The sequence below is a fragment of the Periplaneta americana genome, chromosome 6 (genome assembly GCF_040183065.1).
Source record: "Periplaneta americana isolate PAMFEO1 chromosome 6, P.americana_PAMFEO1_priV1, whole genome shotgun sequence".
In the NCBI taxonomy this organism is placed as follows: Eukaryota; Metazoa; Arthropoda; class Insecta; order Blattodea; family Blattidae; genus Periplaneta; species Periplaneta americana.
The window spans coordinates 66,865,235-66,879,114 of record NC_091122.1 but is presented as its reverse complement, the minus strand read 5'-3'; the positions used below and the strand labels follow the sequence as shown (position 1 = coordinate 66,879,114).

The 13,880-nt window shown below is 36.1% G+C and overlaps 1 protein-coding gene across 1 annotated transcript in view; it reads right to left on the bottom strand.

The window, feature by feature from the left end:
- The window catches only part of LOC138701407 (uncharacterized), a 375,565-nt gene that overhangs the window by 43,498 nt on the left and 318,187 nt on the right, over nt 1-13,880 (bottom strand). The window contains exons 10-12 of the mRNA XM_069828266.1: nt 13,015-13,183; nt 7,734-7,903; nt 4,965-5,073 (exon numbers count right to left, since the gene is read on the bottom strand). Coding sequence (XP_069684367.1) covers nt 4,965-5,073; nt 7,734-7,903; nt 13,015-13,183 — 448 coding nt within the window. The remainder of the gene's footprint in view (nt 1-4,964; nt 5,074-7,733; nt 7,904-13,014; nt 13,184-13,880) is intronic.

Here is a 13,880-nt window from a genome sequence, read left to right as displayed (position 1 = left end):
GGCCCTCCCCCCCCACATATTATCAATACCATGACATAAACAATTATTCTTTTCTTCTTCTACTACGTTTCCTTCTCTTTTTCTTTTCTTTTTCCTCCTGCTTATTATTTCACTACGCTGGGAAATTTTTATTTAACAAATAATAAGTAACAAATAATTTGTAATAATGAACGTACTTCTGCCTGGCAACTGCACAACATTGTCACTGGAAACTGATTTTGCTTAAAACAATAGTTCCATACAAATTACATAATATCTGATTATCATAATGTTACATCAGAGCCAAGATGTATCAGAGAGAGCTAATTCTACTAAATCACAGCACATATTGATACAATACAAACAAATTATAAAAGAGAAGAGAATGCGTATCAGACAAATTAAATATCCTCTCATAGAACTTGTAAAAAACCAGATAGATAGATTCAAGCAGGAAGAATCTGAATATGAAGCAGCATTGAAAGAAATTAAACTAAGGTGCGTAGAAATTAGTTTAGTTTAGTTTATTGTTAGTAAAATAACATGTACAAAAATACAAACTTAATTCTTCCCTGAAGGAGTAAAAACTCGAGCTTAGGGAGTTATCTAAACACATACTTAACACAAATAAAGATAATTATTTGATATAAAGTGGGTCAAGGAAAGAAAAAAAATATAGGAACAAATTAACTTCAAAAAATACAATTTCAATTTTAACATTTTAACTCATACAAATACATAGGCTATACATATTAAACCAATGATATTCTTTAAAAATTAAATTCCTAACGCTATTTTTTAAATGCCTTATACTAAAATTTTCCAAATTTCGGTATTTTTCAATTATTTTATATTATAACCTTGGACCAAAGTAGGTACCATAGCTAAAATCTATGCTTGTAAAGCATTTTGGTTCCTCTACTCGTATAAAATCGAATCTTTTAGTTCCATATTTATGATGATACAATTTCAATTTATTGCGATTATTTATGTATAAAGTTTGATAAGGCATAATTTTCAAAACATTAAAATCAGTGAACAGAAGCTCGTATGAGTAATCAATTGGTTTATTAAAACATATTTTAATTATTCTTTTCTGAATAAGTATTAATGCAGTGAGATTAGAATTACAAGCATTTCTCACCCTGAAATTCCAGACTGGAGAATGGTTTGAAATAAAGCTAAATAAATTAGACGTTAAATATTAACTGGTAAATATGACCGAAGTATAACAAAGATATAAAATTGTTTCACGTAATCTATTGCATAAGTACAAATACGTCATCTGACATTATGTTTCAAAATTTATTGCAACCTTCATTGACATGCGTGATTGTTTGTTTATAATGTTACAGCTATAGTTCAGTCAACTTTCTGACGATTTCTCATCTCTTGATAGGGTCGGATAGATTAAGATTAAGATTAGTAAAAATAGCAGATTTTTTTAAGGGTTCGGGACTTTCCTGCTATTTTGAATGTTAAAAAAAATGTTATGTTTTATTTAACGACGCTCGCAACTGCAGAGGTTATATCAGCGTCGCCGGATGTGCCGGAATTTTGTCCCTCAGGAGTTCTTTTACATGCCAGTAAATCTACTGACATAAGCCTGTCGCATTTAAGCACACTTAAATGCCATCGACCTGGCCCGGGATCGAACCCGCAACCTTGGGCATAGAAGGCCAGCGCTATACCAACTCGCCAACCAGGTCGACTACTATTTTGAATGCACTAATGTTCCATTATATCATTTTCTAAGAAACAGAAGCAAAAATGAGTGGACAAAATCCTGTCTCTTTCTTTGTACGTAAGCCTCTGAGGTAAATGTGCGATATTTATTTAATCTCACATAATTTGGAGCATTAGTGAAAATCATTTCTGCCTACGTATAGTAAAGAGTCAGTATATTACACCATTGAAGTCTATAGGAAAGACTGAAGTTAGAGCTCTCATTCCTTCTGGATCTCGCATTTAAACGAGTTGTGTTCAGCGCTGTACCACAGTCTAGTATATACAGTCACGAAGCTTGAGTTGTGAGGGTGCTAGGAACAATAGACTGTGCCGGTATATTTCGCATTGTCTGTAATGAGGCGATATTAGTGATCCTAGTGGTTAGCAACTATCTATGGATGCATATTTAATACGTATTGAGCTTCGCGACTGTATATACTAGACTGCGGCCATGCGGTGGCAGTTTTTAATCCCATTACTCGTTTTATAGAAATCTGAACAGACTCTGAATTAGTTCTGGAAATTATTACACTGGTCAACAGTGATTTTGTTAAATGTACAATTTCTGCTGTTGCTTATGTAAATTCATCTGCTAATTCCAAAAATGGAGTCAGAATTTTTCTACCATCCACCATTTTTTTTGTAATTTCAGAAAAATTTATTTATTTTTATTGCTATATATAGTCCTTAACATGCTAATGGGAAGGAAATATTTCAAATATTTCACTTTAGTGCTTTAATAATTGAAAATAACTTTAGATCACTGTTGCCTGTAAAGTCAGAATTCATAAAAACAAATTTTATTCCTCATAAGACTGCTAGAGTTAGTATTAATTCTCGGTTGAGTTGGAACTTACAGTCATGAAACAAGTTTCATAAACTGTGTTTTCTTTGTTCTAATTTTAACTGTGGTAAAAGTATCTTATAAAGTGAAACATACCTCGAAATACTGTGTGAATCATATAAACAATTTTTGTTACGTTTGTGATTAGTTAACTTTGAATTTTATTACACTAGTTAAAAGGGCTTACGAGTGTACTTTTGATTACAAAATAGATGAGGACAGGAACTGGACCCCTGAAATTTGTTGTACTTCATGTGAGTCCATTAATTGACTGGATGAAAGGAACGCGTCATATGGCTTTTCCAGTTCCAATGATATGCCGGGAACCTAAGGATCATTCAACAGACTGTTACTTTCTAGGAACCAGAGATCAGAAGAGTACAGAGAACTTGTCAGCGAGTTGATTCAGAACCAAAACGTGATGGGTTGTCATATCTCTCAAAATAACTTTTTGGATTCTCATCTATTTTTTTTTTCTTTCCTTAAAACTTTCGGGTAGTGAGTGAGGAACATGGAAAGCGTTTTCATTAGGATTTTTTTCTGAAACGGAGGGACGCTACCAGGAAAAATGGAGCCCAAATATTCTGTCAGACTACTGCTAGACACTCAAAAGAGATGTTTCTGAAGCGAAGCATAGCCTAAAATCTATTTCACGCACATTTTAGGTAAATAGATATGATTTTAGGTAAAATGTTACAAGGTATCAAGTCTGAATTACATTTCATATAATTACTCAAAAATCCTGGGCGATAGAAAAATTTTAAAAACATATTTCAAATCAGCACGAAAAATGCTATAAGAATCACACATTATTTATCTTTTAACAAAAAATATGTTTAATTTTGTTGACCAGTGTTATTTTTTGGGGCGGGCCTAAGCTCTACCAGTCAGTCACTCTAAATACGGACGAAGCAACCTTTGTTGCATTGTACCCCTTATGGAATTGTTGGTAGATGTAGGTTTTCCCCTTCCGTAATCAGTTCAGAGTGTACGAATTTCACCATATTCATCTTGTTGACAGACGATGCAGTAAGTTGATGTACGTCGCAGTAGCAGTACTGTCAGTCCTCGCAATTTGGGGGGCTACTGTGGCGGGAATCTTGATGGGTGCTGACTTCTGCAGCTGTTACACGGAGTGTATCAGCTATCACTCTTGCACTTCGATATGTCCCAAAATTCCATGGGTCATTCCTTCGTTTTTGATCAATATACCTAAAGAGGAGTTTCATCCATTCTAATTTCGTGTTCAAAACTGTCTAAATTTGGCATTAAAATAGTTTAACAAAAAAACAGATTGGTATTTTATTACAATTCGTTAAACCAATGCTATGTGAATGTTCTTTTTTTGTGCAAAGGAAGTAAAATGAGGTAAGATTTGATTTATTTCCCATCCTAAAAACAGAAATAAATAAATGACATTCAGGTTGTGATAGTGCACTATTTCTGATGAAAAGTCAGTTGACATTTTCAAACTATTTATGATTAGGCTACATAAAATTCAATAGCGAGTCTAATTATAATTGAAAGGTAGTCGATTAAAAGGTGCTAAATAAAGCTGAAATTCATCTAAAAGACATTAAAACTGAAGTTTATCCAAAATGAACTGTAATGAATTAGATTAAAAATAAAAAATCTACATTGGCAAAAATCTATAAACCATATTATTTTCACATCTCATCCGTTAAATATTACGAACTGTTTCGTGTTGTTTAAGACATTGAAAAAGAGAGACTGTCATAAATGAAGGGAGAAATTTAAACAGTTGGACAAACCAGGAGCACTCGGTTTTGTCAAACCGTTGCAGTACCCTGTTTTGTCCAACTGCGTATGTTTGAGAAAGTGAACCTGGCGCGAGTTAAGCAAGGAGGTTATAAGGTAAATTGAAATGGTGTACTTACAATTTTGGTGGTGTTTGTCGGTGACATTCACTTATCACATTCATATCACGAAAAAAAATTGGTGCACAAATTGTTAAAACTCCTTTTCTAAAACAATGATCGCTGCAAGCAACACAGAATAAGGTGTAGCTTCAAACTGACTCCCACAGCTCATCGTAAAATTTGTCAACTATTTCAATTGTTACCCGTGACATAGCACCACTCCCCAAAGCCACAGGCTACATTGTTTTATCGAAATCTCCCTGTAGAATTAAATGGTAGTCGTAACTCTATTTGTGTAAAAAATATCACTTAGGTAGTTGCTATTCAACTGGTGTTATCTTTCATTATCGTATTATTTCTTGTAGATTTTTGTGCGTCCATTGTAACAACCAACCATATGATAGCAAATTCTGTATTTTCTTTTCGCTTTCTTTTTTACTGTTGTCATAACTTGACTCAGTTAATTTTAATCTTACAAACTAGAGATCTTTGGTCACCAAGGGCATTGAAGCTGTATTAAGTAAAGAACTTACAAGAACGGATCCTTGTCCAAGAACACAAGAGGCTGCACTTCTCGAATGGAGTCAGCGTTGTCACAGATGATCCTCGCCAAAGTGACCTTGCGGATCTCATTCAACTGCTCTGTAATTAATAGAATATCATATTAGCAAGCATTATTAACCTTTCGTGTTTCTCGAACTTTTATTCGGTTCAAAGACCCGTTTGCAATAAAATATTCGTTGATCAATTTTGTAGGCAAACCGCAACGCGGCAACGTGACTCTCAACCGAGTTCCTCGTCGGCTCCGGTTACTCTATTGCTAACGACATCACTGGATCCTAAGATCACTTACGTGAGTCGTATTGAGTGTTTTATGAAATTGGACTTTTTTTTGAAATGGTGTTTAGGTAAAGGAAGATGTCATAAAAATGAATTTTCATTTCTATACAAATAAAAGACATTAAATGCTAGTATTATTTGGTTTTTTACACATCCACTTGTAGAATTTAACTTGTGTATTCTCCTGGAGAACAAAACTCCAGTTGCACACAAAAAAATGACTTAACCTCCTTTACCCGAACACCATCGAATTTTAATACGACACAATTGTACTGGTGTGATCGTTATTAAGTTTTAACATAAAATAGCGCATACAGCATATAGCGGTCGCATACCCGTGGGAGGCCGCGCTTCTGCCGCTAAGACGACTTGTATGCTGACGCAGCTAGTCAAGACCATTCCCATTCATATCAACACTACGACGTCTATAAATAAAACAGTTTATCTGTAACTTGGCCTCTGGCAGTATTCGTCTAGCTGAGATGGAGAACAGATCGTTTCGTCATGGTAAACATATATTCATTATAGGAAACGTATTTACATATACAAGTACATAAAGAATAGAAAATCGTGTGTCTCAACGAGGCGAAAATTCAGACTTAAAATTTTCTGAAAGTTCAGTACCATCTAAAAACAATATTAAGGTTATTTATTAGGTTCAATGAAACAAGTTTTGTAAATGACAGAAAAAGACGACAAAAGCGCCGTGTTCTTACGGAGGAAAAACTGAATGAAATTAGTGCTGCATTAGAGCGTAGCTCAAGCAAGTCTCTGAGACGTTTAGCACAGCAGACAGGGATTTCTAAAGCATCTGCGGAAGTGGCAACAAAATTATTGAAACTAAGACCATACAAAATTCCATCATGTCATGAATTACAGCCCCAAGATTATATTCACAGACATAATTTTTGTAGTTGGGCGATAGAAAAAGTACATGGTAATGAAGAACTTGATCCCCGATCGAATTTTTCTGGCGAGGCTTGGTTTCATCTGCATGGCCACGCGGCATCACAGAATGATGGATATTGATTATTATCAAAGAAACCAAATAGTGTGCAAGAAGCTCCATTGTAAGTTTTAACGAGTAAGTTGCGCGAGACCGCTTGCCATCTCAGCGGCAGAAGCGCGGCCTCCCACTGGGCACGCGGCCGGTCAATCATCGCAGCCATGATGGCGAAGACTCATTGTATATACGATCAAGCTCACAGCTACTTTTGGAGTAACAGCCGAAGCAACAGAATAATTCTTTACGTCATGTACTCAACTGTCCGTTCTCCCTGCGAGGTAGATCTACTTAGTAATTAAGTGTAGTGTTTATGATGATTTTATTATTATAATTATTATTATCCCCCCTCTCTCTCTCTCTCTCTCTATGCGCCCTAGTTTCTTAGTCCCCACATTTCTTTTAAAGTGCATTGCCGCGACTTGTAGGATTTCCTTCCCGTCCTGCATCAATTCAGAGTGTAAATTGCGCCCTGATCCATCAGTTGTGTAACTGAAGTTGTGTTTGGTGGAAAATAGATTAACTTCACGTTAGACAAATCAATCCTTAGATGGCAGGTATGACCTTACGACATTGAAGTTTCATTGCTTAATTAAAATTATGAAGCCACTCTTCCATGATAGAACTGGTCATCTAGGCTTTTTTTTATTAAATCGCACAGTTTTACTTTATTCCCACTGTTATTTAACACTGTACTGGCACATTAACACAAAACTCAGAATAAATAAAAGGAAATGTGAAACTAAATTGACACTACACTACACTACACTTATTCACAGTTTTATTCTACTCGCACTGTCCTTTATCACTGTATTGGCTTGTTAGCACAAAACTGAGAATAAACGAAAGAAAAGGCAAGAGGACTGGAAGAATTAACGGTACAGGTGATCAGTAACCTGCCCGGATTCTTGACAATAACCACAGAATAGTGACATGGTTAGAGAACTTCACCCCTAACGCCTGACAAAGAAAAGCGAAAGTCTTCCAGATCATTGCATGTATAGTCGCACAAAAAATTATGCCATGCTTCGTACAGTATTATCGTAAAATTAAAAATGGTTTGAAAGAATTTAGCAACAGTTACGCTTAACATTATCCCTTTTAGTCAGTTTTTTTTTTTTTTTTTTTTTTTTTTTTACATAAATGGTGCTCAAAAATGATTCCGTTTTCGCGTTAGGCAGTTTTCCGTTTTAAAGTATTATTTTACATAGGAATTCATTCAGTTCCCAATTTTTTTTGTCCAGGTTTCCTTTTTATAGAGATTATGTCGTAGCAAGGTTTTACTGTATTATTATTATTATTATTATTATTATTATTATTATTATTATCATCATTATTATTATTATATCCCATTATGATAATATTAAGTGACAGTGGTGAACTTACTAATGAGCTCCAAACGTATTTAACGAAGTTCATTTGCAAAAGTCAAGAAGCGATTTAAATCGAGAGATTTTACCTTTGGTGAATGAAGATGGCGGCAGGTCGTTCTCGTACCAATATCGGTCACCGCGCCTCAAGTAGTGGAACTGGCGACCCAACAGGCAGCCAAAAGTGGGGCCCACAACCGAGCCTTCAGTTGGTGTCTCCCCAAGAGCTCCAGTGAACAAGTCGATGTCACTCACATTCCTTCAACAAGAAAATTTCACTAACTGAAAATGTATATGGATTCCAGGTTTATGCAGATCTTAATGTAGCTACAATTCAAAGTTGATTTAAATAATTACTTCACTGATAACTTTAAAAAGTTTGTGATTTTATATTGCATTATGACTGTGATATGATAAAATTGTCATAACATTTGCAGAGGAAACAGAAACAAACCTCGTGTAGAAAACAGTACATACTCAAGTCGAAAGAGAAGAAAGTGCTATGAAAATAGACGGAAGTATACTAAATCATAAGGAAGTATACTAAATCATAAGGAAGTATACTTCTTTTCTTCTTCAACCTCACAGAATTATAGACCCATAGACCTGTTTCCACATTAAGAGAGATTCAGTGAATTTTGCAATCTGGCAAGCGGGCAACCCATATTTCTACGTCCTCTCGGTTTGTAATTCATTAAAATGTTTGGTATTCTGTCAGGAATCATTTTTTGAACATGGTCGTACCAGTATTTCCTAGAGTTATCCATTTTATCTGTGAGATTAGACGATGAAAGAGTAATGGAACGGAGTCACTCATAACGAGTGCACCTCAGCACGTGTGGACTTCAGTCCTGCGTTCATAGACTTCTATGACGTAGTGCAGAGGGCGGCCACTAGAGGGAACCCAAGAGTTGGAACTTAAACTGAGACGATTCTTTCCGACACCGGGATGGGTATCCGGTGTGGCTTAGTGCATAAAGCATCAGCACGTAGAGCTGAAAACCCGGGTTCAAATCCCGGTGCCGGAGAGAATGTTTCTCCGTTCCATTACTCTTTCATCGTATGATGACGCAGAATATCTGCATGGAAATATCATATGTACCTCGGTACATTAAAATATATGTGAGATTAAATATATTCAGTTCTGTTCTTATACTATCTGCGTTTCGTTTTTTGTCAAGAACAGTAAAACCTGCCAAGGGATCGGCCACTTCAATTTTCCTTTTACCTGCTTTACTGAAAGTCCGATTTTCACTTGCATATGTCAAAGTTGGTGCTGCCATTATTTTATAGAACTTTAGTTGTGTGGTTTTTATGGTTTTATTTTTTAACGTACGTCGCATCGTGCCACACATATAAGGAAGTAGGCTTATACTAGATGAAGAAATTAGAGAACAGTGTTAAATACGAGACACAGAGAAATGAGTGCATATAAAAAGAAGAAAATGATGTAACCGCGTGTCGCTTATGGCTAATGAGAGAAGCGTCCATGCAGTGAAAAACGACAAAAGAAATTGAAAATTATAGTGTGATTGGTCAAAGAGAATATGAAGTGACTCGCTTCTTTGACGAAACAAGATAATCGCCTAGGAAAAAAAAAGAGATAGTAGTCTATGTATAGCCTAAAAGTGAATGTCACCTACATTACTTAATCTGATTAAGTAAGGCCATAACTGGTTTCAAAATATTTTAAGTTCAACTTAGTCAACAGAATGGCTGAAAACCGTTCTAAATATTATAAACAAAGAGGTACAGTTCAAGCCCTATACAACTCGGTCCGAAACATCGCGGATATGGATGTAACTCTGTAAGAAACATGCCCCCAGAAAATATCTTTATTAAATGATCATATTCCGATATACTGTAGTCCACACCTGTGGAGTAACGGTTAGCGCGTCTGCCCGCGAAACCAGGTGGTCCGGGTTCGAATCCTGGTCGGGACAAGTTACCTGGTTGAGATTTTTTCCGGGGTTTTCCCTCAACTCAATATGAGCAAATGCTGGGTAACTATCGGTGCTGGACCCCGGACTCACTTTACTGGTATTATCACCTTCATCTCATTCAGACGCTAAATAACCTAAGATGTTGATAAAGCATCGTAAAATAACCTACTAAAAAAAGATATACTGTACTGTACCACGGTCAAGCTATAACGGGGGTAGGAGGTAAATGATGTGCCCCATATCTCCGTTATATGGAGATTCTATGGTTTTGCTTTGCCTCCCCCCCCCCCCAAGGAAATGGTTCTCTCTCCGCCTATGCACGAAAGATATTTTTATTGAGAACATAATCTTTCTTTCTTACCATTTGCAGCCATAATGTCATAATTAGGGACGTCACATCGGTATATTTGTATTAGTATGTGGTGAACATAAGACGCCGGTCAGAATGTAGTCGACGTGTTTCAAGTACAGGCAGCGAAAGCGAATTTGACACACGTCTAAGCAAGTATGTTCCGTGTTTTGTAGGTATACGATTATTGCGTATTATAAAATCAAGACAATACAATCATTGTATATAAGAGTTAATATCGGAAAGGTCTAAAATGCTGGTGCGGTTGAGAATAATTGTTGGAAATCATACTTAAATTGCCACAAAGTGGTAAGCATAAGTCTGAAAAGATCTTTTTTATATTTAGAGTTTTGCATTACAGTTTTAGAATGCCGAAAACGTATATAGCGTACAATTTTGCTTTTCCTATATATAACTGTTCCATTTATTTATCACATCTATTCCGTACTATTCTATACTTTTCTTGCATGTTGTTCGCTTAGTTTCGGTTCCTGCTCCAATAAACAACAGCATTCATTTTCAAATTTTCAAATGAAAATGACCGTCGAGTATCGGATAGTATAACCTTGTATGCGGAAAAACTGCGTTCTACATCGGCTGAAACCAAGGGCGCATATGTAAAATATTTCACACCATCCATTTCATTTCTACATCAAGTTTATAACAATCGCACTCGTCATCTGACAAAACTTTTGCAATTTTGCATAGTGAATTGAAACCACCGTTTTTTTTTTGTATTACTGTGTGATGTAGAAACGAAATTGATAATATGAAATAGCATATTTTACATATGCGCCTTGGTTTCAGTCGATGTTGAACGCAGTTTTTCCGCATACAAGGTTATACTATCCGACACTCGACGGCCATCTTCATTTCAAACTTTGAAAATGAATGTTGTTTATTGCAGCAGGAACCGAAACTAAGCGAACAACATGCAAAAAAAGTAAAGTACGGGTTAGATGTGATAAATAAATTAATGTAAGTGTTAAATATAAAGCAAAATTGTACGCCATATACGTTTTCGACTTTCTAAAACTGTAATGCAAAACTCTAAATATAAAAAAAAAACATCTTTTCATACCTATGTTTTACCACATTTGTGACAAATTAAGTATGATTTCTCAACCCCACTAGCATATTAGACCTTTCCGATATTAGCCCTTATTATACAATAATTGTATTGTCTTGATTTTACAATAATAATCGAATACAAAACACGGAACGTGCTTGCTTAGGCGTGTGTCAAATTCGCTTCCGCTGTCTGTACTTGAAACACGTCGACTACATTCTGTCCGGCGTCGTATGTTCACCTCAGACTAATACAAATATACCGATGACACGACCCTAGTCATAATAAATAGTAATAAAGTCATGGCATAATGCATTCTTAAACCTGATATTAATTAGGCCTACTAAAACAATCATAAAAGAGACAGTAGAAATTATATTTTCTCTCTATCTTAAAAAAAAGAAACATGAAAAGCACTCGGTGGTGTTCGAACGTACCTCACGAATACTAGCCCGGAACGCTACAAGTTTAACCTGTAGAATACTTTAATTATAACTGTATATAGCAGGCATCGTGGTCCAACAACATGTAACATCGCCTGTCTCCGAATTGTAGCGGAGATACCCGAAAGGAACTTAGTATCTAGAGTGCGGAGACTTTTTTTTTTTGACAGCTGTACGTTATCATAATTTCAGTGGCGTATATTTACGTCATTTGTTGAATAAATTTAAATTTAAATTATGGTTTATTTAATGACGCTCGCAACTGCAATGGTTACAATCAGCGTCGCCTGTGTGTCGGAATTTTGTCCCGCTGGTTGTTGAGTAATGTTTATAATATTTTACTAGTAGCTTTTCCATATGTGTAAAAAATTGAAAATAACTTACCTCAATATTATCCTGTCAGATTGCCAAGATAATGACATAAAACCTTGTTGTATTGAAATGAAATTTCGTAGTCCATTTATTTCTTTAACAAAAAGTGTTTTAAAAAGGTTAGGCCTATTTATCCAACCCCAAAGTTAGTCAATAAAACACCGGGGAAAGAGCATGTAAAGGCTTGGTGACCGTTACTTTTAAGCGGTCCGACCACCCCCTCCTCCCGCACTAGCAGGTACGGTACCATTCATATTTTCTGAACGGAAGTTATTGTACTGTGAGAGCGCAGTGGTCAATGTTTTCAGGTAGTAGTGCAACGAACAATTCTGTTGTGAGCAGGCTCCTCCATAGTGATGTCACTGAAGCCTCTAGTTGCTCTGTCCACGATATAGCGGTAGTTATTTTTTCTAATTGGGACGCAGCACCGATAAATGAATGGAAAATTCTTAACCATTGAATTGCTAATATCCAAAGTATTTTATTTCTAATGGTATGATGTTACTATTCGGTTGAGAAGATTTTGTCATCTAGTCTGCTGTCAAAAAATCTGAAAGTTAGAATTTATAAAACATTTATATTACCGGTTGCTCTGTATGGTTGTGAAACTTGGACTCTCACTTTGAGAGAGGAACAGAGATTACGAGTGTTTGAGAATAAGGTTCTTAGGAAAATATTTGGGGCTAAGAGGGATGAAGTTACAGGAGAATGGAGAAAGTTACACAACGCAGAACTGCACGCATTGTATTCTTCACCGGACATAATTAGAAACATTAAAACCAGACGTTTGAGATGGGCAGGGCATGTGGCACGTATGGGCGAATCCAGAAATGCATATCGTGTGTTAGTTGGGAGGCCGGATGGAAAAATACCATTGCGGAGACCGAGACATAAATGAGAGGATAATATTAAAATGAATTTGAGGGAGGTCGGATATGATGATAGAGACTGGATTAATCTTGCACAGGATAGGGACCGATGGCGGGCTTATGTGAGGGCGGCAATGAACCTCCGGGTTGCTTAAAAGCCATTTGTAAGTAAGTAAGTAATGATGTTTGTATATGTTAGTGAAAATATTTGTTACACAAATAGCAGCCAGTGGAGACAATCACGCACTTCAGAAAATAAAGAGTGGTGGGACCTCATTTTGCTGAATGGAAAATAATATGTCGAATTTTATATTCCGTTAGTTACCTGTAAACTGTGTGAAGCGAGGAGATCACTTCGGCCGTCATGAAGTCGCCGAGATCGTGGAATGTGTTGACGGGAGGCAGACTGCAAAACTGTCGCCATCTGGTGTAGCCGGGCAGGCCATGGTCTCGACCATGTTGAATCATCTGTGCAGCTAGGTCCAGGCCGCTGCCTGTACATAGCGATTGTAGTTCTTTAGCAGGCTTTATTTCTTATTTCAATAAGCAGAATATTTTAAATTAATAATATATCATTCACTTGGACAGGAGGAGGAATAAGATCATGAGAGAACAAACAAGAAACTTGAGGAAAAGACGCGGTAAAAATATAAGAGAGGAAAACAAAAACGATAACTCTGCATACAAAATTATAAAAAATCATATCCACGGTCCGTTATTTGCATTTCAAAACGGTTTAGTATGAAAAATAAGGATATTAGAACATATTAATTCATAGACTTCAAATAAAAGAATGGTACATTATGCAACGAGCCTATAATGGTAGTAATTAGGACGCGAGTATGTTTATGAAACGAGCGCAAGCGAGTTTCATAGTTTTCATGCGATTGGTGGAACACCTGAACTTTAATGAATAGGTGTACTTTAATGAGGTCCATTAAAGGGCTGCATGGTCGAGCATAAATTTAATTAAAAACTGAATTGGGGGATCACATAAAGTAGTAATAATAATAGTAGAAGTACATTAGTTGTAGTTATCTTCTTCCTCTAACATAATTAGGAAACACGTGGAGAACAAGGCAAACACAAGAATAAGAAGGGAAATACAAGGGAAACAAGAGAAACACAAAGAGGTCAAGAGAGGGAGGTTCCATATTTATGTGACGGTCAATTTCCAAGTAACCCCATAAC